This window comes from Saccopteryx bilineata, chromosome 6 (genome assembly GCF_036850765.1).
Source record: "Saccopteryx bilineata isolate mSacBil1 chromosome 6, mSacBil1_pri_phased_curated, whole genome shotgun sequence".
NCBI classification, from domain to species: Eukaryota; Metazoa; Chordata; class Mammalia; order Chiroptera; family Emballonuridae; genus Saccopteryx; species Saccopteryx bilineata.
The window spans coordinates 193,859,344-193,885,530 of NC_089495.1; the positions used below are offsets into that span (position 1 = coordinate 193,859,344).

Consider the following 26,187-nt stretch of genomic DNA (forward strand, 5'->3'; position numbering starts at 1 on the left):
CCAGACCTAATCCTGGCTATGTCACTGCCCCAGTATTGTGACGGTCCTTTCTCAGAGCCTTGGTTTTCTCATCTGTCAAATGGCAATGAACTTGCTACAAGCGCTTAAGTGAGGACTGATAGAGTGGATATGGACCAAGTGCTCAGCCTGCTGCCTGGTCCCAGAAACCCTCACCCTGTTTCAGATGTTTTCATGATTTTTCTGCACCTGTCACTAAAAATGGCCACTGATTTATGGTGGCCGTGATGAAGTTCAAAGTCACTCAATATTTGTCCAACAAATGTTGGCTATTTGGACACACTATTAGAGTCGCCGCCTCGGGGTCCCGGGCTGCCCTTAGCGGAGAACAGAGGCGCACACTGGAGAGACATCTATGATGAAATGTTTCTCCCCTTGGGGAGGGGGTGGCGGGTGGTGGCGGGCAGAAGGGGCCAGCTTTAAAACAATAAAGTCAATTTGGCACGGTCTGATTCGGTGTCTTGAGATCTTTGAAAGAGATATTGTGTGGCTCTGGGAGGGGGGTGGCAGGGAAGGGGGTTATATTTATACTGTAACGAGTGAGTCCTGACCTTTGCTGGCAGCGGCCTCTCCTCGGTGAACTTGCCAGGGTCTGGACCGCCTTCGCCGCCACAGTCTTAGACTGAGACTAATGCAAGCCAGCTGAGCGGCAGGGGCCTTGACCGACCTCTTTCGCTTGGGTGGTTTCAATTTTTACAAAGCCCAGCTATCACAGGGACAGAACTCAGCTCTCAGTCCCAAGCTTCTTTCTGCTCACGCAGGGACCTTGGGTAGGGGGAGACTGGGTTGAACTGTGTCCCCAAAGAGGTATGTTCAACTCTTAACCTCTGGTACCTATGAATGTGACCTTATTTAGAGATAAGGTTTTTGCAGATGCAATCAAGTTAAGATGAGGTCATAGGATTAGTATGGAACCTAACCCAATGACTGGTGTCCTTATAAGAAAATGGAAATTTGGGCACAGGCACATAGGGAGGATGTCATGTGAAGATGAAGGCAGGGACCAGAATGTCAAGTTGCCAGTAACCACCAGGAGCTGGGAGAGGGGCATGGGACATATGCCCCCTTAGAGCCTCCAGAAGGAACCAACCTTGCCAGCACCTTGACTGCGAATGTCTAGCCTCTAGAACTGTGAGACAATAAGATTCTATTCTCAAAAGCCACCCAGTCTGTGGTATCTTATGGCAGCCCCAGGACACTGGAACAGGTGATCTTGTTGACCGGCTGGTATTTATTAGTTTTTCTTCCAAGTTTGGCAGGCATGGGACCATGGGCACAAGGACAGGTTGGCCTCAGAACTGTAAAATACAGGGATGCCTCCTGGCCCTGCCTCTGGGAAGCTGGGCCACCCCAGGCAGAGCATCTCCCCTCTCTGAGCCTCCACTTCCACATCTGCGCAAGGAAGACACCGACTAGGTCCGTGTACCCAGATGTCACCATCTCCCTACCCTTCCTGCTGTGCCATGCCTTCAAACAGCCTGTATGATTATTTCACTTAGCAGATCCCTTAAGTATACTATAGACTGACCCACAGTTTTGTTAAATTTAGCTTTTTCCTAAACCATAATATCCATAAAACCACTCCTTGTTTTTTATGTAAATTTGAGAAGAAGACTTTATATCACTACTATAAAGAGAAAAATCAATACCACTTGCCGTTGATAACAAAAACATATAAATAAAAAAAATACACAGAAAACAAATGCTCATGGTTCTAGCTAAATACTGTTGCCCACCAAAGGTGCTAAACCTGGGTTTCCCCCCTCATTTTGTTAAAAATAAATATTCACAGGGATTAGGAGGCATTAAAGACATTCTAACACTACACAGAGGTTTCCCTTTTTGCTTTCTTACTGGATCAGAAAGCTAGAAGGAGACTAGAAAGAGATGTGGCTTCCTTGCTATGTGGACCAATGAATTGTATTGCCACTTCATGCACCATGTAAACTAATCTCTGTGCCCATACATCAGTCAGGCAAGGTTATGATATGCTGTGGTAACAAATATCCCCCATATTTCAGTGGCTTAAAAACAATCAAAGTGATTTCTCCTTCATGCTGTATGTCCACTGAGGGTTAAAAGGGGTTCTGTTCATTGGAGTCACTCATGGGCACCCAGAGTACCCTCCCCCCAGTCTGAACACTGTCAGATCCTTCTTATCACCAAGTCATCATCAGAAAGAACCTTATAGGTCAACTTGTCTAGAGTCCCAAACTGTAGATTATGACCCATTAGTGGGACGCATAAGCATTCTGTGTCTTGACCAGCAATGTTTTAAATGAAATAGAAGAGAACTGTATTTTGTTACTGGTTTTTTTTCCCCCTTCAGTGAGATTGAAGAGAAAATACCAGAGTATGGAACATACAGAGTGAATTATTCGTGTAGAACATTCGTAACTGGTCACGCATGCAAATATTCACACATTAAGTGTGTACTGGGCTGTGATGCAGAATGTCTTTCTTTTTTTTTTTTTTTTGCATTTTTCTGAAGCTGGAAACAGGGAGAGACAGTCAGACAGACTCCCGCATGCGCCCGACCGGGATCCACCCGGCACGCCCACCATGGGGCGACGCTCTGCCTACCAGGGGGCGATGCTCTGCCCATCCTGGGCGTCGCCATGTTGCGACCAGAGCCACTCTAGCGCCTGAGGCAGAGGCCACAGAGCCATCCCCAGCGCCCGGGCCATTTTTGCTCCAATGGAGCCTTGGCTGCGGGAGGGGAAGAGAGAGACAGAGAGGAAGGTGCGGCGGAGGGGTGGAGAAGCAAATGGGCGCTTCTCCTGTGTGCCCTGGCCAGGAATCGAACCCGGGTCCTCCGCACGCTAGGCCGACGCTCTACCGCTGAGCCAACCGGCCAGGGCAGAATGTCTTTCTTAATGTGGACTGTGATTACATACGGTGAAAAGGCACTGACTTCTAGTCCAACTCTCTCATTCTACAGATGAAATAGCTAAGTTCCAGAGAGAGGGTGTGTTTTCCTCAATACTGTCCCACATTGGGCAAACACCAGAAGATGACTTCGCCTGCCCCTTTTAAGAACCCGCCCCAACCTTCCAGGTCAGGGCAATGGGCCAACCCTTCCAACATGCAGTATCAAATGTCCACATGATTAACGACCCCATGGCAGGTCACAGGCATGAGAGAAGTTAAAGCCTCAGCAACAGCAGATTCTAAAAATCTGGACCCCAAGGTGGAGTCCTCCTGGGCATTTTTGACCCACATCTCTATTTTGGTCCTGGGAGTCTGTAAGAAGGCCAGTCAGAGAAGCCTGGAGAATTTAAAGGTCAGGTGGCTGATTGGGGCCCCAAAACAGCAGCAGCTGAGGTGGCTGTAGGCTACGGTTTGGGGGGGTTGCACAGTCTTTTTCAGGAGCCAATTCTTAGAGACTGCAATTTAGGTCTGGAGTAGCAGAGATGGAAGGTCTGGTAAGACCTGGTAAGGGTCATTGGAAGCGGTTCCTGGTAGAGACAAACACACATGAAGACGAGGATGTAATACAAAGTAGCAGGGACAGCAAGTGACCAACAATCAGAGCTCCAGTGCAGCAACCAATACTCCTGGTAGCAGCCATACTCTGTGGCCGAAAAGGTATAGAGACCCGCGAACTTTCAAGGAAGTAAAAATAGTGAGGTGTTGGAAACAATCTCATTGGCCAAAGGGGCGTGGCTAACTACCACCATGCAGCTGTAAGAACAGTAACAGTGAACACTGATGGAGAGCCCTGACTATGCTAGCCCTGTCCTCAGCACTCCATGCATGTCCATGCATGTATTTCCCGGCATCCAGCTCTCCAAGAGCCAGGGGGTCAGCTACTCCTACAGACTCATTTCACAGATGGGAAAACCAAGTTTCAGAGATGCTATTTGCCTAAAGTCACACAACCAGTAAGTGCTGGTGCTGGGATTCAAACCTCGGGGTTGGCTTTTTCTATGGAGTACTAAGAGCCAGAAAACAGAACAAGGAGAGTTTATTTCAACTGACTTTGAGAGATCTCTTAGTGATCACTTAGTGAAAAATATAAAAGACAATTTTAAAAACAAGATGCACAGTAAGATATTATTTGTTTTAAAAAACCCAAACTACAATTTTCCAGTTATGGGAAGAAAAACACACGTGCACATGCAATAGAGAAAGTACAGAAAAGTACATGCCAATATTACTTATGCAACTTAAGAGAAATATATAAAAAATTTAAAAGCAGCACACAAAGGCAGGGGGATTAGGGTCTAAAGGATTAAGCCTGGGGCATGCGGACAATATTGAATGAAATTATGCAGCTAGACCCTGACACGAGGGAATCAGAGAAATTCTCAGCAAATTCCCTCATTCCCCTTTACCAACTGCACTTTTACGAGCCAAAAAAATAAGATTCGCTCTAAGGATGCAAATTATATATCCTATAGCCTAAATGTGGCTTCTCTCTGAGTAAAGATGGATTTGCAGTGTCTGTCTGTCTGGCTGTGTCTCTCTCCGAATAAATGGCTCTTGGTCTGAGGCTGTTTCCTCCCTCCCCCTTGTCCTCCCCCCCTTAACTGACCTTTAGGGAAGTGATTAAGGTTAAATGAGGACATAAGGGTGGGGCTGTAATCCAATAATAGGACAGGTGTTCTTGTAAGAAGAGAGACAACAGATCATTCAAAAATATACTTTATAAACTATACAATAAGGGCACTCCATTTGGCTTTTTAACAAAACATCTAAGTAGGTTAAATAGAATCTGAATTAAATTTTAAGAGAGCAAAGAGACTCCAGAGATGGCCACCTTCTCTCTGTGTCCTCACGAGGAGAGATCTCTCTCTTCTTCTTCTTCCAAGGATGCCAATCTCTAATCTAATTCTAATTATCTTCCCAAACCCCATTTCCAAATACTATCCCATTGGGGGTTAGGACTTTGGCATATGAAGCGTAGAAGGAGAAACATTCAGTCCTGAGCACCTACCAATCACCCTCTCCCTGCGCCAGCAGTAACCAGGCTATGAGTTGGCTTTGAATCATTCTTTAGAGTTATGCTGCCCTATAGGGTAGCCACTAGCTACATTTATCTTTAGGTTACAATTCATTCAAAGTAAACAAAATTAAAAATTCAATTCCTCAGTTGCCCTAGCCACATAACCTTGCTCAACAGCCACACGTGGCCAGTGGCTACCATCCTGGATGGCGCAGATATGGAACATGGCCATTATTACAGGAATGTCTATATGGAAAGTGCTGCTTCAGTGATTTGTTTACTAAACACCCTCAAAATAACACTCGCAGCCTCTCCAGCTGTTTTCATCCGTCATCTGCAGTGGCTTTTGGAGATGGGGGTGACCAAATCAAACTTGCTATATAACCAGAAAAGAAGACCACCCATTTAACTTCTATATCAGGGGTCCCCAAACTACAGCCCGCGGGCCGCATGCAGCTCCCTGAGGCCATTTATCCGGCCCCTGCCGCACTTCCGGAAGGGGCACCTCTTTCATTGGTGGTCAGTGAGAGGAGCATAGTTCCCATTGAAATACTGGTCAGTTTGTTGACTTAAATTTACTTGTTCTTTTTTTTTTTTTATTTTTTAGGGTGTTTTTTTTAATTTTTTTATTTTATTTATTCATTTTAGAAAGGAGAGAGACAGACAGAGAGAGAGAAGGGGGAGGAGCAGGAAGCATCAACTCCCATATGTGCCTTGACCAGGCAAGCCCAGGGTTTTGAACCGGCAACCTCAGCATTTCCAGGTCAACACCTCATCCACTGCGCCACCACAGGTCAGGCTTGTTCTTTATTTTAAATATTGTATTTGTTCCTGTTTTGTTTTTTTTACTTTAAAATAAGATATGTGCAGCTCGCATAGGGATTTATTTGTTCATAGTTTTTTTTTATAGTCCAGCCCTCCAACGGTCTAAGGGACAGTGAACTGGCCCCCTGTGTAAAAAATTTGGGGACCCCTGTTCTATACGATATAAATCCAGAAGACTGCTGCGCGGGCAGGAGACAGCAAGCCTGCCAGCACACAGGAAGGTGACGAGAAGGTGATCACCAGGGTGGAGGTGTTGCATGGCGCAAGAGTCCTGACATGCATCAGAAAGCCTCGCCCACGTCATCGTGTGCAGAAGAGTTGCTGATTCACACCAGGAAACCTGACCTCCGTCCAGGAACCCGTGGGATGCCAAGCCTGGCTCCTGTCTTGACCGACATTGTGAGACCAGACAGATGTAGCCTGCTCAAAACTGGCTGGGCTGGGACAGCCTGAAATTTGCGGCTGCCAAGAAGAAATAGGGAAATAACTCTACTTCACCAGCAGGCCACTGGGTTCCAAGTCAGCTCTGACCACACCCACCACTCAAGTCCTCCGGGACATGCCTCACTGATGAAATAAGCCAGAGGTGATAACCAGAAGGGGTGAGCTTTCTGGCTGCCCAAGTCTCACCACTTGCCTTGTCATTTTCTCTCTCCACTCCTGGTCTCATGATCTGTGGTTCAATTAAGAAAATATGGAACTGGCCCTGGCAGGTTGGTGCAGTGGTAGAACATCAGCCTGGTATGCAGATGTTCCAGGTTCGATTCCCAGTCAGGGCACACAGCAGAAGCAACCAACCATCTGCTTCTCCGCCCATGCCCCCTTCTCTCTCTCCCTCTCTCTCTCTCTCTTTCTCTCCCCCCTCTTCCCGGAGCCATGGCTTGATTGGTTTGAGCACATCAGCCCCAGGTGCTGAGGATGGTTCTGTGTAGCCTCTGTCTTAGGTGCTAAAAATAGCTTGGTTGCGAGCATGGCCCCAGATGGGCAGAGTGTTGGCCCCAGACAGGGGTTTCTGGGTGGATCCTGGTTGGGGTGCATGCGGGAGTCTGTGTATCTCCCCTCCTCTTGCTTGGAAAAAAAAAGAAAGAAAATATGGAATCACACTGCAAGACAGAGTCATAGAGACCAGCCTTATACATGTTCATCTGCTTTACAGGGTGTTTTAAAGAGAAAGTTTAAAACAGTTGCTAATATTGGAAGGAAAAATGAGACTTTACATTAAAATATTGTTTAGAGGATTACGTTGAAAACTGGAAAGACTTGGCCTTTCCTGGGCTCCATTCTAGTGTCATACCTGTCCCCAACTCTGATGGGCCCTCCTCTCCAGTTTGCCACAGTCCCCTCCCTCCCTGTAACTTTACACCTCCTCACTTCTCTCTTTTATTTTTATTTAGAATAATATCCCAGAGCAGATTCAATCCACAGAACTGCAGGATCATTTAAAAAGAGTAATGATCTGTTTCTGAGTTGAGATATAAATATTTCTTCGTAGTTTGCATTTGTTTCTTGTTTTGTTTGTTAGAATTTGTTGTTCTGACTTTACTTCTGGTGTTCCTTGCTGCACAAAAATAAATAAATAAATAAATAAATAAATAAAAATCCATAGTTACACTTGTCAATCTTTCTCATTGATGGCATCTGGATTTCTGAGTTATGATTGGAAAGCCTTTTCCACTCGGAGGTTATAAAATTTTTGCTCATTCCTTTTCGAGTACTTTTACGGTTTAACTTTTGACATTTAAACTCTTGACCCATTTGGATTCTTTTCTGGTATATAGTAATAGTAGTGGACCTTCACCCCCCACCCCCATCCCCGGATGGCTAACCAGTTATTCCAATCCATTAACTGAATAGTCCCTCTTTTCCCATTGATATAAGGTGCTATCTGTCCCATGTCCTAAATTCCCCTACAGGTTTGTCTCTTTCAGGAACATGTCCTCTTTTAGTCAACCAGTCTGTTCATCTACTAGAACCACACTGTTTTGACTATTAAAACTTTATAACATGTTTAGATATTGGTTTGCCTAGTACTCCGTCGATCTTCTTTGGCATCGTATTACAAGTCTAACCACCTAGTCCACAGAAAAATGAACACAAATTGTGTAACATCTGAAAAGACGATCAACTTTGTAACACACTTACAAATTTGCATTACACCGAGATGCCTTTTTTCACACATCAGATTGGCTAAAACTCCCATAATGAGGTGATGCTGGGCTGATGCTGCTGGTGGGTATTTACACTGGTAGACTCCACATGGAGGGTAACTTGGAGCTATCTGCCCAGTTTAAATATGGACTTTTCCCTTGAACCTGAATTCTACTTCTGGAAACCTGCCCTTCAGATATACTTGCAGAAAAACAAAATGATATACATATTGGTGGTAACTGCAAAACGCTGACAACACCAACAGGGAACTGGTCAAATCATGTCTGGCACATCACTCAATGGAATAATAGGCACCTGTGAGAAGAGTGAGGACGCTCTTTCTATAAACTGACTTAGAAAGTCCTCCAAGGTATGCCGCTGAATGAAGAAGGCAAAGTGCAGAAGAGTGTGCAGAGTGTGCCACCTATGAAAATAAGAACATGTGCAGGTGTTTCTGTAAAGCAATGTCTTCCCGAAAGGCCACGCCTTGTGCACAATTGTGCGTTAAATATGGGGGGCTGATGAGAAAAAGTGGCTTGGGAAGACCACTCAAAAGCAATGCAACTTGGTAACCAGGGCCTTAACAAAAGCAACACAATTGTAATAAAAGTAACAGTACGGTGAAAAAAATAAAGAAGCAAATAAAAAACATATAGTGGAGTATTACATTAAACAGAGGACTCAGCTTTAAAAATGAGAGCAGGTGCAGGCGTCGAATGATGGAAACAAGGGCAAAATGTGCGAAGATTGGGGGGAACTGCAAAATAAGTTCTTCAAACACAGAGCATGTGCCGCACTCAGGTCGGAGGAAGAATACAGGTACCAGGAACAGAGCTGACTTCCTGCAAGGCTGGTTCTCTTTCCTGTGTTATGTATTTTTTTTTTGACAGAGAGAGAGACAGAGAGCGGGACAGATAGGGGTGGACAGACAAGAAGGGAGAGAGATGAGAAGCATCAACTCTTCGTTGCAGATCCTTAGTCTCCTTAGTTGTTCATTGATTGCTTTCTCATATGTGCCTTGACCGGGGATCTATAGCAGAACGTGTGACCTCTTGCTCAAGCCAGTGACCTTGGGCTTCAAGCCAGCAACCTTTGGGCTTCAAGCCAGCGACCATGAGGTCATGTCTATGATCCCACGCTCGAGCCAGCAACCCCGTGCTCAAGCTGGTGACCTTCAGGTTTCAAACCTGGGTCTTCCATGTCCCAGTCCGATGCTCTACCCACTGTACCACCACCTGGTCAGGCTCCTGTGTTAGGTATTTTGCTGTTCCTGCACGGACTAAAAAAAAAAAAATGCCAATAAACCAGTACAGTTACTTCTGGTCGAGCGTGAGTCACAGGAACTGCATTGACCCTTTCACATGAAATAGTTTAAAAACTAGAGTTCCAAGACACTGAGCACCAGACAATGAAAGATGGTGACGTGCGAGGGAGGGAAAAGGAGTGGGGAGCGTGTCACTGACCCAAGGTGGAGAGGTCCTAGGGAGGGGACCTATGTGGTGCCCATGGCCTCTGAATCGAGATGGAGCTGCCAGTCCAAGGAGGCCGAAGCGGAGAGAACTGGAGAGCAGAGCACCAGAAAAAGGGGGCTGCGCTGAGAGAGCTCAGTGACAAACTGTGCCATGTCCCTGGAGCGCCCGCCTGACTACTGATTAGCACACACGTGGAAGGAAACGACGCAAGGCGGGGTTAGAGCCACCTCCCAGGGTCAGAAGGGACCGTCCTCTAAGCTCACAATGGAGTCTCTGCTTTGCACTGCTCTTTTCTCTGACCACAGCTACTTAAATCTCAGAGTTCAGGAAAGAGAAGTGCATTTGGGGAGAGCATAGACTATCCAAACCGGAATTAGGGTAACAACAATAGTAACGACAACAACCAGAACGTCTGCAGAGCGCATGGTCTGTGCCAGGTGCTGTTCTGAGTACTGACTCATGTACATCAGCTCATTTAGTTTCACAATAGCCGTGTGGAGGTACCATTGGTGTCCCCATTTTACAGGGGGAAAGCGGAGGGACTGAGAAGTAACCTGGCTCAAGGTCGCATGCCAGTACATTGCAGAACTGGGACACATTAACTCAGTCTGACCTCACAGTTATTGCTTTTAACTACCATGCCCCGAAAGGAGTATTAAAAGGACACCCAGCCCTGACGCCCCTATCTGAGGTGCCCAAGACGCATTCTGTTCAGTCCCGCTGGCAGCCCCAATATACCATCCTTCTTGCTATGATGCCATTTCCACCGGTGAGGAAACTGAGGCACAGAGAAGTGGGGTCAACTGCAGCCCAGGTCCAGAGCTCCTGACCTCCATTGAGTTCTTACAACACAGTCTCACGATGGTTTTTTTTCTTCTCTCTCTAATCTTTGTGGTCATTTCTGTGAATAGCAGTGTTTTAGCGGGAGAAGCCAAAAAGAAACAACAGAAAAAAACAAAATCAAGCCCATAAGCAATACATTTCAAGCTATAAAAACCCCCGCGTGAACTTAAAAAAAAGAAAATAAACCATCATGCGAAGGCCTAGCGAGTGCTGTGAACTTTTCTCTTTTATGTTTATTGTACACTTGGTGGCGAGGCAGTGTTATCCAAACAGATACAGATCTCAAACCAGGGCCCAGAGGGGGCGATGGCTCTGCAGAAGTTTCTGGAAGTTCCTGAGATTTTGACCGTCCACAAGCTTCAGTGCCTCAGTTTACTCTTCTGTAAAATGATGAGGTGGCCCCTCCTTAGGTACTTTTGCCGCTACAAAATTGGAAGTTTTAACTCTTAGAAAGGAAAGGACGCATTGCAGCTTCTAAACATGAACCAAATTTCATTCCAAGTCCGTGCTTTCAGGCCTAAAACTCTTTCAAACCCCTCGTCTCCCTCTCCATTCCCTTCTCTGCCTGAACGCTGAGCCTGACCACTGTCTCCCATTCTGAAACGCACGCAGGAGTGGGAGAGTTTGTTTCTCCTCTGCAGCAACTTGAAAAAAAAAAAAGTTAATAGGAAGCACATGGGCATGGTGTGTGAGCGTTCTGTGTGTTTGTGTTTGAAAAAAAAAAAATACTTAAGGAGGAATATGTCAGGCTTGCAAAATGCCTGGGCTGTCTCAAGAGCAGTTTATGGCCATTAGCATTAGACGGAAGGCACTTAATTGGGACAAAGTCCACCTGCTGCTGTAGCCTTTCTGGCATCTTGGCCATGAGGAAGATTAAGAAAATAACCTGGATTATTCTCAATGGGGGGGTGGGTTAAATAGAGGAAGAGATGTTTCTCTATCTATGAGGGGCTGGAGGGGATTGTGGTGGTGGTGGGGTGGGGTCTAGGCCAGGGCTCGCCTATAGAGAGCCATCATCTTCTAGAAGAATCTATAAGAATTGGTGGGCAGGATAGTAGGGTGGTTATTTTCCTGGGCTCTGGGGTACAACTTCCTGGCTTCAAATCTCACTGACACAGCCATGTGACCATGGCTAAGTTACTTTACCAGCTTGTGCCTTTGTGTCTCTACTGTAAGGAGGGGATCACGACAGAATCTATGTCGTAGAGCTACTGGAAGGTGAAGGCAATGGCACAGACGCAGAGTTGAGGAGTCCTGAAGGAGTCCAGAGAATAACACCGGGAGGGTCGGTGCAGAGCTGAGGAGTCCTGAAGGAGTCCAGGGAGTAACACCGGGAGGACCCGCGCAGGCTCTGGAATTCTAGACACCTGAGTCTGAATCCCAGCTCGGAACACACACTGGCTCTGTGGCCTTGGGCGAGTCATTTCTCTCGGGGCCTCATTTTCATCATCGGTAAAGCAGAGCGGACGGTGCCCATCTCCCGTGAGTGTTGTAAGGACCAGAGAAGAAATAACGTTATTCTACACGTCCTGGTCCAGGGAGAGCTCCTGCTTCCCCTTCCAGTCTCAGTTCCCTACTCACTATCCCCAGATTCGCGAGTCTCCTTTGGAGTCCTTCGACAGGGAGAGCCCCTCCCTAACCCAGGGCCTTTGCTCTTGCTGTCTCCTCTGCCTGGGCTGTCCTGTCTAGGGCTGCTCACATGGTGGGCCCTTTCCATCCCTCAGGTCTCTCTAACCACCTGGGTAATGTCCATCACCACTCCCTAACTCTTTGCCCATCACACTGCCCTGTCTTTGCCTTTCACAAGCTCTACCAACATCTGTAACCATCTATTTATTTGTTAAGTGATGACTGCTTGCCTCTCTCCCATGAGGGAACTGCCTCTGTTGACTGCTGTACCCCCGGCGCCTAAAAGCGTGCTCAGTAACAGAGCAGATGAATGAATGAGCGGCTGGGGAGCAACTCCTACCTAGCTCACCGTTACCTTACACAGCGGGGTGGGGACAGAGTGTCTGGATGGGAGAGGGTGGACTGCGTTTGCTGTTCAACCTCCGCAGCCCCAGAGGCCCCAAGGCAGTAAGTTCCGTGGCTATTGGCGGAGCTGGAAAAAACTGGCTTGAGATGGGCTCAAATACAAGTTCAAGTTCAGTGTCTTCACAAATCTTTATTATTGGGATTGGAACCACAATTCACCTTCCACCTAGAGAAGGGTTCCAGCAGCTTGTACCTTTCAGTGGAACTCAAAGAAGCCATTGTGGGATGACAGAGGTGACAGTGGAGGAAGAGAAGGCAGGACAAGACCATGGCAAAGAGCATGGGCTTTGGGTGAGGCTGGGGGTTGGGACCCTACCAGACCCACCAGAGACCCGACTCAGTCTGTCTCCCATTGCTCTGGTAGATCAGTCATTCTCTCTAGGTCTCAGTTTCCTCCCCTGTAAAATGGGAATAATACCAGCAACAATGCTTTGGAGTGTCCGTGCAGACCGTGTAAGCTGATCCAGCAATGCCAGGTGGCCTGTGGTGAGTGTTTGGTCAATGTCAGCTGATGGTGTCACAGCAGACAGTCTTGACACAGCCCACTCCTTGACGCAGACCTTTACGTGGAAGCTCTCCCAAGTGATCGGCATTAATGCCACCCCCCCACCCCCCCGCTTCTCCCCTGACATCATCTGCTGCCCTTTCACAATGCTTTTATTTTTTTCCAGAAAGGCTGCCCTTGACATCCATTTCCAAAAAGGTAAAGTGACAATATATGCAAATAGTCTTTTTAAAGAGAAAAGTGCACTCATTAGCCCACCGCCTTGTCATTATCCCTCCAGGTTTGCACATGACTTTTCAGACCCTTGGTGGCCACTCTTGCTAGCTTTCATGAAGGGAAAAAAATATCAGAATGAGGATCTCCAAAATTACTGCCATCAGCCCTCTGGTTCACACAGCATCCCCGACATGCTGCCAATGGGGCACCGGAGAAGGGAAGGGCCCGGGGTGGGGGAGGACGCGACAGGCACAGGAGAACCCAGTAAGCCAGCTTCTTAGCATATCCAAGGAGGCAGGTGTACCCTGGAGTCCTCCCTTCCCCTTCTAAGGCCACCCTATGGGGATGCAAGACCTTGAACCTCCTGCTGAAATAGCTCCTTGACCTGCCTGGCCAATAATCCCACCACCCAGCATTTCTCTGAGTCTACAGTGGACTGCCCACCTCACCACACTTTACATCGGAGCTAGGAGCCCTGTATGATTCAGCTCTGCTTTCTCTCCAAGACTCTCTCCTCCTACGTCCCCCTGACTCTGCTCCAGCCTTGCTGCCTTAGTCCTGCGCCTCAGATACATCAAGACGTTTCCCTCTACACAGCGTTTGCACTGACAGTTCCCCAGCCCCGGCATGCTCTTCCCTTAGGTCCGTCTGCACATAGCTGGCTCCACCTCACTCGCTGGGTCTCTGTCCAACACCATCTCTTCCAAGAGCCTGTCCCGATGACTCTACCTAAAGTGAAACATCCTGCTCCTTTTGAACCAACTGCTCGTCACCCCCTATCCAAACACCACACAGGTGACTCCTCCCAAAACAGCCGGTTTATTTGTTGCTCTGCTTTAGTCTCTGTGAGGGCAGAGCTCATATCTATTTTGTCCACCACCGTAACTCCACTCCTTGAGATAGATCCTGGCACACAGTAGGTACTCAATAAACCTGCTGACTAAATGAATGAATGGCATCCAACTCGGGCGATGCCTGGGAGAGGGCAGGGAGGGGCCGAGCGCCACACTGACCGTGCATCTGGTAGGTGTACGGGCTCTGTCCAGTGGCTGGGGTGCTGAAGCTGGAGCCGTAGCTGACGAATCCACTCTGGCCGGGGGAATGGCTCAAACTGTCTTCTGTCTTGATGCCTAGGAAGGAGGAAGAAGAAGCACCAGGGCACATGATTAGGATGCCCGCTTGTCACCTGCAGAAAAGCCACTGAGTCAAGACAGCATGCGCTTTTATCAGCTTCCAAACCAGGCATTGCAGACTGGTGGCTTGTGAGCCGAGGTTAGGCGACCGACTTATTTTGCTAGGCCTGCGTATTTTTAAGGACAATCTGAAATTAATTGCTTTCGTTTAAAAATCAGATTTCACACACACACAAAAAAAATTATGGACTTAACGGTTTCTCTTGAGCAATGGGATGGAGTCACGCCTGTGTTTCCATGTGACAAAAAGCTGTCCCTATAGGCTTCCCAGGTTGTGTGTGTCTCAGGTCACGGCAGATCCCATACTGTCTCTGAGACGGTGAGGCTGGTTCTAAGGTGCCATTTTCTTCACTGCAGTTCTTTTTATACGCCCTAGGGCAGTAGGGAAAGCGGGGGAGGGAACGGCAGGGCCAGAGGGCCTCATATTTTGCACATGTGGCCAGCTTCATGCTTTTTGCTCCTCTCTATGGAGCAGCCATGTATGGCTTATAGTTCATCAGGAGTTTGGGGGAAGTAGTTAATGAACTCTCCTTCCTCTGTGAAGATGATTGCCCTTAATCTTAAGACACATCCTCTGTTTTATTGGGGGAAGGGGTACCTGCTTATCCAAAGGGCACAGTTATGAATCTTCCTTCTGTTTCTGCCAAACTCTGACTTACTTCTGCGAAGCACAGACACCAGTTCCCTGAGCAACTGGCTGGGGAAGGGAGTATGGAGAGAGGGGGCTGATTCATCATCAAAAGCCCATACATTGTATACATTGTATTTTAATTGAAAATGTGGTCAACTTTGCTCATCTCTACCTTATAGGTATAAAATAGTATTTTAATACTATGTAAATTTGTGGTTTTAAAAGAACATGTCAAGGGCACTGGCCAGTTGGCTCAGTGGTAGAGCGTCGGCCTGGCGTGCGGAAGTCCCGGGTTCGATTCCCGGCCAGGGCACACAGGAGAGGTGCCCATCTGCTTCTCCACCCCTCCCCCTCTCCTTCCTCTCTCTCTCTTCCCCTCCCGCAGCCAAGGCTCCATTGGAGCAAAAGATGGCCCGGGTGCTGGGGATGGCTCCTTGGCCTCTGCCCCAGGCGCTAGAGTGGCTCTGGTCACGACAGAGCGATGCCCCAGATGGGCAGAGCATCGCCTCCTGGTGGGCGTGCCGGGTGGATCCCGGTTGGGCACATGCGGGAGTCTGTCTGACTGCCTCCCCGTTTCCAGCTTCAGAAAAATACAAAAAAAGAACATGTCTAGTTCTGGGGATGGTTTATAATTATGGTTTCCCTCTTTCTCACCCATTCACTCCAATGGTAGAGGTCAGTAGTTATATAATATGGCCAGTAAAGCCAAAAATCACTATCAGGGTTTCTGTTTTGTTTTGTGTGCTTTTATTTTTTTATTTTTCTGAAGTTAGAAGCAGGGAGGCAGTCAGACTCCTGCATGCGCCTGACCGGGATCCACCAGGCATGCCCACCAGGGGGCGATGCTTGGCCCATCTGGGGCATCGCTCCGTTGTGGCCAGAGCCATTCTAGTGCCTGAGGCGGAAGCCATGGAGCTGTACTCAGTGCTTGGGGCCAACTTTGCTCCAATGGAGCCTTGGCTGCGGGAGGGGAAGAGAAAGATAGAGAGGAAGGAGAGGGGGAAGGGTGGAGAAGCAGATGGGCGCTTCTCCTGTGGGCCCTGGCCGGGAATAAAACCTGGGACTTCCACATGCTGGGCCGACGCTCCACCGCTGAGCCAACTAGCCAGGGTTTTTTTTGTTTGTTTGTTTTTGTTACAGAAAATGTTTGCTGGCTCCTATCCTATACAAAGAAATAATAAACAGAGGGACCCTAAACATCAAATTCTGGGCTGTGGCTATCTCTAAGAAGGAAAGAGAACCTCTATTTCACTTTTTATTTTTTAAGTTGGATGATCAGTTCATGGGTATTTGTAGTGTTACCCTTTACGCTTTCACATATGGCCTTAAATGTTGCATAATAAGTTGAGAAAAAATACTTAACACTCCTAATGTCCTTGCCTCTAGTTTGCCCAATTGTATTATTTCCCTGTAACTATTTAAACAAAGATAATAATGCTATTTGCCAAGGAGCAATAAGAAAAGTCTCCTAACAAGATTCAACAAGGTTTCTCCCAACAATGAGCAAACACTGCTTGCTCAGGCACAGGCATATATGAAGGGAAACAGTTTTTCATCCCACCTGTCATTATTCAGTGACAAGGACATGACGGGTGTGCGTAGCAGCCTGGTTTCAACTGTATTTATTGAGCATTTCCCTTGGGCTGAGCCCTTCATATGTAGGTTAGGGGTTGGCAAATTACAGTCTGTGGGTCAAATGTGGTCCCCTGTCTACTTGTGTCAATAAAGTTTTATTGGAACACAAATGCACTCATTACATATTGTCCAGCTGCTTTCATGTTCCAATGGCAGAGTTGAACAGTTGTGGCCAAAACTATGTTGCCCACAAAGCTGAAAATATTTACTATCTGATCCCTTACAGAAAAGGGTAGCTAGACCCCTATAGAGACAATCTCACCAAAATTTCACAGCATCTGCAAGGAGGCCAGACTTAGCTTGGCTCCACAGTACGAATGATGAGGCTCAGCCAGGGTCTCCGGACCAGCAAGGGGCAGAGGCGGGTGTGAGCCCAGGACGTGTGTGCTCTTACCACCTCTGCTGTATCGTCAGAGAACGGACTCTCTGAAAGTAACTTAAAAGAGACCATAAAAAGACTTTGAGCCAAATTAATTTCCACCCGATGCCATGTTTTGTCTGGGAACGGGACTAGTTTTCTCTTTTATGCTGAAAAATAATACGGCTTCATTTTTTCTTGGCTGCCGGCCAGGCGGGGTGATTTACGTGTGACAGGATCCCCCACGTCTTCTAGCACAGGAGGGACAGAAAGTTAAAAATGATGCCCACACCTGTTGGCCAAGGTCTGTCACAGGTGATCCCCCTGGATTTATGGAACGTGCACTCTGGCAACAGAGCTTGGTCTTAGGTTCGGACCTCTGAGCCAGGTTGCCTGGGTTTAATTCCTCCTCTGCCACCAACCAAGAAAGACCTTGGGAGAGGTACTTTCTCTCTCTGAGCTCCCCGTTATTTATCCCTCAAAAGAGAAAAATGATGGGACCTTCCTCATAGTGTCAAAGGGAGATTAAAGGAACTAGTGGACACACAGCACTGAGAACTGTGGTGGCACCATGACCAATGCCTGAACTGCTGTCCCCCAGGCCTTGTCACTGCTCCCCCTAGAACTGCTCTTCAATCGGTCTACTTCTGTCTGTCGCTGCGCTCCTCCACCACCTGTTTCTCGTCTGCTTCCCTGCAACCCAACCTCCGCACAGCGGCCAAGGCGATCTGCAAAGCCCCCAGACTGTATCCTACAGCCCTCTGCTTAGACACTTGCCCATGAGAGTTCCATTTCAGGCGTGACACAATCCCAAATCCCTCCCAGGCCTCTTAGGCTCTGCCCAGCTCACCCCGCGCTGTGCTCCAGTCACGGGGCTCCTTGGGCTTGCCAGATTCCTTCCCATCCCAGACCTTCCCACGGTGGTCCCCTCTGCCCGCACGCTCTCCCTCCTGAGCCTGCACATGCTCCTCTCTCGGCTCTCGGCTGACTCGGCCCCTCATCTAACAGGCTGACATGCCGCTGGAACCTAAATGATTCTTCCTCGCTCTCTCCCGACCTTCTTTCCCTTGATACCGTGCACGCATATCACACCACCACTGGCTCTCCTGGGTCCCCAGCCGGCTGCAGAGCTTGGAACTTCTCAGCCTCCATAATTGGTGAGCCAATTCCTTTAATCTATCATCTGTAGACTATCTTCCTATCTATCTCCATCCCATTGGTCTTGCTCCTCTGGAGAATCCTGACTAATGCAGACAGAGACAGGTCAGCAGTGGATGGTGGGCCCGGTTCACTGAGCCTCCAGTTCTCAGCAGTGAGGTTCTGACAGTCAAGGTCTGGAGCTCTGTTGTCTTTGCCTTCCCAGCATCCCCTTCTTCTGATACTATCACCATGTTTTCCTTTAAGAGAATCTCCTGTCCCTCATGTATAATCCACATGCTTCGGCCGCCTCCTCTCTCTCACCTCCACTTTCTTTTTTCTTTTTTCTTTTTTTTGCATTTTTCTGAAGCTGGAAACAGGGAGAGAGAGTCAGACAGACTCCCACATGCGCCCGATCGGGATCCACCCGGCACGCCCACCAGGGGCGACGCTCTGCCCACCATGGGGCGATGCTCTGCCCATCCTGGGTGTCGCCATGTTGTGACCAGAGCCACTCTAGCGCCTGGGGCAGAGGCCACAGAGCCATCCCCAGCGCCCAGGCCATCTTTGCTCCAATGGAGCCTTGGCTATGGGAGGGGAAGAGAGAGACAGAGAGGAAGGCGCGGCAGAGGGGTGGAGAAGCAAATGGGCGCTTCTCCTGTGTGCCCTGGCCGGGAATCGAACCCGGGTCCTCCGCACGCTAGGCCGACGCTCTACCGCTGAGCCAACCGGCCAGGGCCTCTCACCTCCACTTTCTTGCCTTGCTCTAAGTATTGTCATAGGACTTGGTTTAGGCCAGTGAGGGTCAATATGGGATTCCGGTGGAACTATTGGGAAAGATGAGCTCTCCGTCCCCGGGGAGTGCCGAGCTGAAAGGTGAGCCTGGAGTTGATGGGCACCATCTTTGCCGCCACATGGAAAAACCTGGGTGGGAGTAAAACCAACTCAGAGGTTTTACTCCATCTGAACGCGGAGTGAGATGTATTCCTCCTGACATCATTTGAGCACCTGGAGCCAGCCATGCCTGATGTCAGTCCCAGCATGTAAATCATTACATTTATATTTTTCCCAAGCCAGCTTGGGTTAAGTTTCTTACTCTTGTGATCAAAAGAGGCCCTGATAGAGTCCGTAGAACTTGAACCCTATTTAAAGTGTGTCTGTCCTTCTCTATCCCCAGTACAACCTTAGGCTGGAATCACTTATCATTCTGCATTTAACTGAGGCAACAGGACAGAAGAAAGACCATGACGTTGGGGCCCAGGGGGAAAGCAAGGCCGTCAGCTGGTACTCACTATAAGAAGGTATCCCATAGGCTTGCGCTGGAGGAGGGTAAGCTGCATAGGGGGTGGCCTGCTGAATCCCCGCGCTGTACTGAGTCTGGCCGTAGGCAGCCATGGCCTCGGGAGGCTGGCCGGGCAGGACACGGGGACAAGGTCTGCGTGGAAGGAGAGAAGATTAAATCTGCAAGCCCAGCCCAGCTTCCCTTCCCCCTTATTTTGGTATCAACACTACTATTTTCCTTTGGGTATTTACTCTTTCCGGGCCAGAGACGACTTACGTGCTCATCAAATTCCATTTCATTGTCCCTCTTCCTGGGCCTAGGATGACTGCATTTCCTGTGTCCCTTGGCAGTCACCATCCAACTGTGTGCCTGGGTTCTGCCCAGGGGAACATAGAAGCCACTCCCAGGTGTGGCTAACAAAGCCATCCCCTGTGACCCTCCTGCCCTCTCTCCTCTTGGCAGCAAATGCGGAAGGCACAGGTTGAGATGGCAGAGCTCTAACGTGGACACACCCCGGATCCTCGAGGCAGTGTGTGGCAAGGCGCCTCCCTGGAGAGTTTCACCCGATCCACACGGCCTTTTATGTGAGTTGAGAAATACAGTTTTGTTGTGTTAAGCCGCTGAGACCAGGGTTTACTGGTTATTGCAGCAGAACCTATCCGACCCTGACTATCTACTCGTATTTAGATACCCTCCCAGCTGACTGCAGCGTTGAAAGGGCTGTCAGTCAAGATGCCCTGCTCTTAGCCAAGGAGTGGGCACGTGATACGAGGAGACAAGGCAAGGGTACTCACCTCGCCAAGAGCTGGGACACGCGTGGAAGGGCCGATGTGGTGACGCCTGGAGGGGAAAAGACAAAGTTGAGGGGCTTTAGCTGTTAGAGCAGGGGTAGTCAACCTTTTCATACCTACCGCCCACTTCTGTATCTCTGTTAGTAGTAAAATTTTCTAACCGCCCACCGGTTCCACAGTCATGGTGGTTTATAAAGTAGGGAAGTAACTTTACTTTATAAAATTTATAAAGCAGAGTTACAGCAAGTTAAAGCATATAATAACAATTACTTACCAAGTACTTTATGTCGGATTTTCGCTAAGTTTGGCAGAATAAATCTTTATAAAACAACGTACTATCATTAAATCTATCTTTTTATTTAGACTTTGGTTGCTCCGCCACCGCCCACCATGAAAGCTGAAACGCCCACTAGTGGGCAGTAGGGACCAGGTTGACTGTCACTGTGTTAGAGTGATGTTCCATAGAAGTTGTGACTTCAGACGCCTTAAGTGGGGAGAAACTTAAGACGCTGCCAGCCAATAGCCATGAGGCTTTGGGCAGACCGCCTAGAGTCTCTGGGCCTCAGTCCCCTCCTGTGAAATGGGGGGAAATCTTTATTTCACGTGGTTGCGTAAGGATCCAATGAGAAGATGATAATGATGTCCGTCCACATTTAATGTGCCAAGCTCTCTTCTAAATCCATTATCCAGGCTGACTATTTTAATGCTCATACTCATCCCTTGAGCAGGGTTCCAGTGACAGTCCCCTGTCACCGAGGAAGCCCTGGAGGCACAGCGAGTTTAAGTTACTCACCCGAGGCCACACAGGTCATAAGGGGTAGATCTGTGCTCTACACCTAGGTGGTCGGGCTCCAGAGTTCGTCTCTGCAACCAGGACGCTGCAGCCCACAGTGACGATCAGCATTACATAAGAGCAACTCGCATACACCTAGAAGTTCACCACGTGCCAGGCCCTGTGTTCACTGCATGTCTGGATGATCTTATTCCATCCTCACTATGGTACAAGGCTGGCAATGGCATTCTCCCCAAAGTGCAGATGAAGAAACTGGGGGAGGCCAAGTAGTGCCTCGCTCAAGCTAAACAACCTCCGGGCATGGGAACCACCCCTTGAACCCAAGGGTGGTTGACTGTCCATTCCCTTAATCATCAGGTGAGTTAATTCCGTTTGAGTCCCAAACCACTGAGGTGAGGATGGGAGTCCTGAAGTCCATGCGGAGAGTTACAACTGGAATTAAAAAGTGGGACAATGTCAGCATGGATTGCTCACAGCAAGAAGGAACTGTGTGAGGCTTTTGTTCCTGCTATAGATGTGAGAATGTGTCGTTGTGTCGTGTGTGTGTGTGTGTGTGTGTGTGTGTGTATGTGGGTACCGAATGGCAGTGTAAAAACAGATTTCTCATTATGTATCATATTAAAAGAAAAGCTGGAACAGTCTAATACTGAGAGAAGCCCCTGGGGCACAGTAGGGTGATTGCTCGGTGCTAATTTCCCTGCTCTGGCTTTGCTGCTCCGGGCGGGGCCTCCGCTTCTCATTCTCCCGAGGACTAGAGAATGAACCGTCACATCCTGAAGTAGACACTGCCTTGTTATTGGTATCGAGTGCGTTTAGTACATAAGTTACTGAATTAAACATTTTGAATATGTTTTCTTTAATAAATATGTAAATATTCCTAAAAATCGGAATCTATGGAAACATTCCTATAAATCTGAAGCAAGAGTCTTTGCCCCACAACCACTCTGCCATGATTTGCACGTTCCCCTCACTCCAGCTCCCACCGTTAGCTGAACCGTGGGGAGATCTGCCTCCCCCACAAGGGCAGGCCCCCTCTCCTGCTGGGCAAACCCCAAACCTGTAATCCTCTCCTATTCCTACCCGGCAGCCCAGGAAGGCTGTGCAAGCCAGATATAGGCATTCAGGAAGTGCAAAGAGATTTTCTTTTTATAGATGGTGTAATTTGGGGAAAGTGCACGCTTTTATCTGGGTTTTGTTTTGGGGAGGGGTTGTTATTTTAAAAGCTGGTCTCACATTTTAATTTTCATCCTGAGACACGTGGGGGAATTGAAAATGAATGGATTATATATGGAATGATCTTCTTCCTCTCTCCCTTCTTCCTTTTTTTTTTTGCCAGCTAAGGATGGTGCAGACCTCATTGAGGATCCTGATGGTGTGTGACAATGGAAGGCTCTCAAAACGCCTTCCCTTCTTTGGGCATCTGGGCTGGGACTGTGTCAAGGATGAAGATGGGTGCCGAGGTGGGGCAGGGACTCCCGGGAGCAGAGAGCTTCTCTCTTCCTCTGGTATTCTCGCTGTGGTCCGGGGCTGTTCGTCCTCGGAGGTCATGCGAACCAGTAGGCCCACCTGCAGTTGTAGCTGCACGCCATCTGTATACAAGGAAGTGGGCATGTGGGCAATGCCAACCTTGATGTGCAAGGTGGAGCAGTTGGCATCACTCTTCAAGGCTCAGGTGACAAGCTGGTGCTCAGCGTAGCCTGGGCTGTCTCTCAGTGATGCCCAGACACCTGCTTCACCACTTTTGGGTGCCATTGTATTTGATGGCTTTCTCCAGGTGGCTTCACCGTGTCACCGTGTGTCTCAGAAGGATGGGGCTGGCACATCATAAGGGGCAGGCAGCTCTCCAGCATGGAGGGGCACAGAGCCTCCTCCATTTACTTCTTTTTTTTATTTTTTTAAAAATAATTTTATTTTTTTAATGGGGTGACATCAATAAATCAGGATACATATATTCAAAGATAACATGTCTTTCATGTTATTCAAAGCAGGTTATCTTGTCGTTCAATTATGTTGCATACCCATCACCCAAAGTCAGATTGTCCTCTGTCACCTTCTATCTAGTTTTCTTTGTGCCCCTCCCCCTCCTCCTTCCCCTCTCCCTTTCCCCCCTCCCCCCGTAACCACCACACTTTTATCAATGTCTCTTAGTCTCACTTTTATGTCCCACCTATGTATGGAATAATGCAATTCCTGTTTTTTTCTGATTTACTTATCTCACTTATAATGTTATCAAGATCCCACCATTTTGCTGTAAATGATCCGATGTCATCATTTCTTATGGCTGAGTATTATTCCATAGTGTATATGTGCCACATCTTCTTTATCCAGTCATCTATTGATGGGCTTTTTGGTTGTTTCCATGTCCTAGCCACTGTGAACAATGCTGCAATGAACATGGGGCTGCATGTGTCTTTGTGTATCAATGTTTCTGAGTTTTTGGGGTATATACCCAGTAGAGGGATTGCTGGGTCATAAGGTAGTTCTATTTTCAGTTTTTTGAGGAACCACCATACTTTCTTCCATAATGGTTGTACTACTTTACATTCCCACCAACAGTGTATGAGGGTTCCTTTTTCTCCACAGCCTCTCCAACATTTGCTATTACCTGTCTTGTTAATAATAGCTAATCTAACAGGTGTGAGGTGGTATCTCATTGCAGTTTTGATTTGCATTTCTCTAATAACTAAAGAAGATGAGCATCTTTTCATATATCTGTTGGCCATTTGTATTTCTTCCTGGGAGAAGTGTCTGTTCATGTCCTCTTCCTATTTTTTTTTATTGGATTGTTTGTTTGTTTGTTGTTGAGTTTTATGAGTTCTTTGTATATTTTGGATATTAGGCCTTTATCTGAGCTGTTTGAAAATATCATTTCCATTTAGTTGGCTGTCTGTTTATTTTGTTATCAGTTTCTCTTGCTGAGCAAAAACTTCTTAGTCTGATGTAGTCCCATTCATTAATTTTTGCCTTCACTTCTCTTGCCTTTGGAGTCAAATTCATAAAATGCTCTTTATTAATAATTTTATTTTTTTAATGGGGTGACATCAATAAATCAGGATACATATATTCAAAGATAACAAGTCCAGGTTATCTTGTCGTTCAATTATGTTGCATACCCACCACCCAAAGTCAGATTGTCCTCTGTCACCTTCTATCTTGTTTTCTTTGTGCCCCTCCCCACCCCCTATCCCTCTCCCATTCCCCCCTCCCCCCCCATAACCACCACACTCTTATCAATGTCTCTTAGTTTCACTATTATGTCCCACCTACGTATGGAATAATACAGTTCTTGTTTTTTTCTGATTTACTTATTTCGCTTCGTATCATGTTATCAAGATCCCACCATTTTGCTGTAAATGTTCCGATGTCATCATTTCTTATGGCTGTGTAGTATTCCATAGTGTATATGTGCCACATCTTCTTTATCCAGTCATCTATTGATGGGTTTTTTGGTTGTTTCCATGTCCTGGCCACTGTGAACAATGCTGCAATAAACATGGGGCTGCATGTGTCTTTACGTATCAATGTTTCTGAGTTTTTGGGATATATACCCAGTAGAGGAATTGCTGGGTCATAAGGTAGTTCTATTTTCAGTTTTTTGAGGAACCACCATACTTTCTTCCATAATGGTTGTACTACTTTACATTCCCACCAACAGTGTATGAGGGTTCCTTTTTCTCCACAGCCTCTCCAACATTTGCTAAAACCTGACTTGCTAATAACAGCTAATCGAACAGGTGTGAGGTGGTATCTCATTGCCGCTTTCATTTGCATTTCTCTAATAGCTAAAGAAGATGAGCATCTTTTCATATATCTGTTGGCCATTTGTATTTCTTCCTGGGAGAAGTGTCTATTCATATCCTCTTCCCATTTTTTTATTGGATTGTTTGTTTGTTTGTTGTTGAGTTTTATGAGTTCTTTGTATATTTTGGATATTAGGCCCTTATCTGAGCTGTTGTTTGAAAATATCATTTCCCATTTAGTTGGCTTTCTGTTTATTTTGTTATCAGTTTCTCTTGCTGAGCAAAAACTTCTTAGTCTGATGTAGTCCCATTCGTTAATTTTTGCCTTCACTTCTCTTGCCATTGGAGTCAAATTCATAAAATGCTCTTTAAAACCCAGGTCCATGAGTTGAGTACCTATGTCTTCTTCTATGTACTTAATTGTTTCACGTCCATTTACTTCTGAATTTAAAACTCTACACCTCTTCTTCCTCCTCGGCTTCCTAAGGATGAAGGGAGGAGCTCAATGGCTGGCCAGAGCCCCTGGGAGGAGCTCATTCATTCATTCATTCATTCATTGCCTACCACGTGTTGGGCATACGTTAGGAACTGGGTTCCAGGAGTGAGCAAACGTAGTCAAGGTCCCTACCCTCAAGAACCTTCCTGTTTGGCAGGGAGATGGTTGGCAAGCAAAAAGTACACAAATCAGTACTTAATTATAATTCTAATTATTGCACCAGGAACCTTAATGTGCACCGGCTCGGCCTGGGGACCGTGTTAAAGCGCAGACTCCAGTTCTGTAAGGTGAGGGAGCTCCCGGGTGATGCTGACACAGCCAGCCCGAAGCCACATTCGGCGTAGTGAGAGAGCTTAGATCACGAGCTAATAAAGACCTACAGATTAGAACGAAGGACCACAATTCTGAGTTTGTAAAAATAAATGTCCATGCTGAGAGTTACACCCTCAAACACAAACTGGGGCCAAAAAATTCATCTAATTAATCAAGGTAAAGATCCAATTTTAATATGAGGAAACTAAAAAAGCTGGGATTTGTGTGCTTAAGTGCACACTTATGTGTAATTGTGTGTGCAGGTGATTGTGTGAAGTAACCTGCCCAAGGACACGTCTGCTCTGTTCATTCATTCATGCATTCAGCAGATGTTTATTATGCACCTACTGTGGGCTAGATCTACAGCCCAAATCTCGGCATCTGTTAACTTAATATTCCTTCTGCAGAAGGTGTGTGTGCAGAAGGGGTCAGACCCAGATTGAAATCCTAACTCTGCTGCAACAGAACTATCTGACTCTGAGCCCGTCCCTTCTTTCTCTGAGCCTCCTTTTCCACATCTGCAAAATGGGGCAACAGCTCATTCCCGAAGGGTTACTGCACGGATTACACAGGCAGGTATCTGCCAAACGGTGCAGCAGCCATTATTAGCTTTCCATTCTCCTGGGGCTCTTGCTTAAGCCGCTTAAATCTGGGAGCCCAATTTGAATGTTCACACTTCTTTTTTTTTTTTTACCTCTCACTGGGAGGATTAAGAAGCTAATGATTCTGAAAGCAGCAACCACTATTATGATGTCTAATTGGACCCCAGGGGCTGCTTCTAGCTGATCACTGTGAGATGAGACAATTTCC

At 47.3% G+C, this 26,187-nt stretch overlaps 1 protein-coding gene across 4 annotated transcripts in view; it reads right to left on the reverse strand.

The window, feature by feature from the left end:
• Positions 1-26,187, reverse strand: part of EYA2 (EYA transcriptional coactivator and phosphatase 2) — a 201,509-nt gene that overhangs the window by 92,928 nt on the left and 82,394 nt on the right. For 3 of the 4 annotated variants that reach the window (XM_066236590.1, XM_066236589.1, XM_066236588.1), the window contains exons 3-5: positions 20,040-20,085; positions 19,256-19,398; positions 14,023-14,139 (exon numbers count right to left, since the gene is read on the reverse strand). The exons of the other annotated variant lie outside the window; for it this stretch is intronic. In XM_066236590.1, coding sequence (XP_066092687.1) covers positions 14,023-14,139; positions 19,256-19,398; positions 20,040-20,085 — 306 coding nt within the window. The remainder of the gene's footprint in view (positions 1-14,022; positions 14,140-19,255; positions 19,399-20,039; positions 20,086-26,187) is intronic. 4 annotated transcript variants of the gene reach the window in all.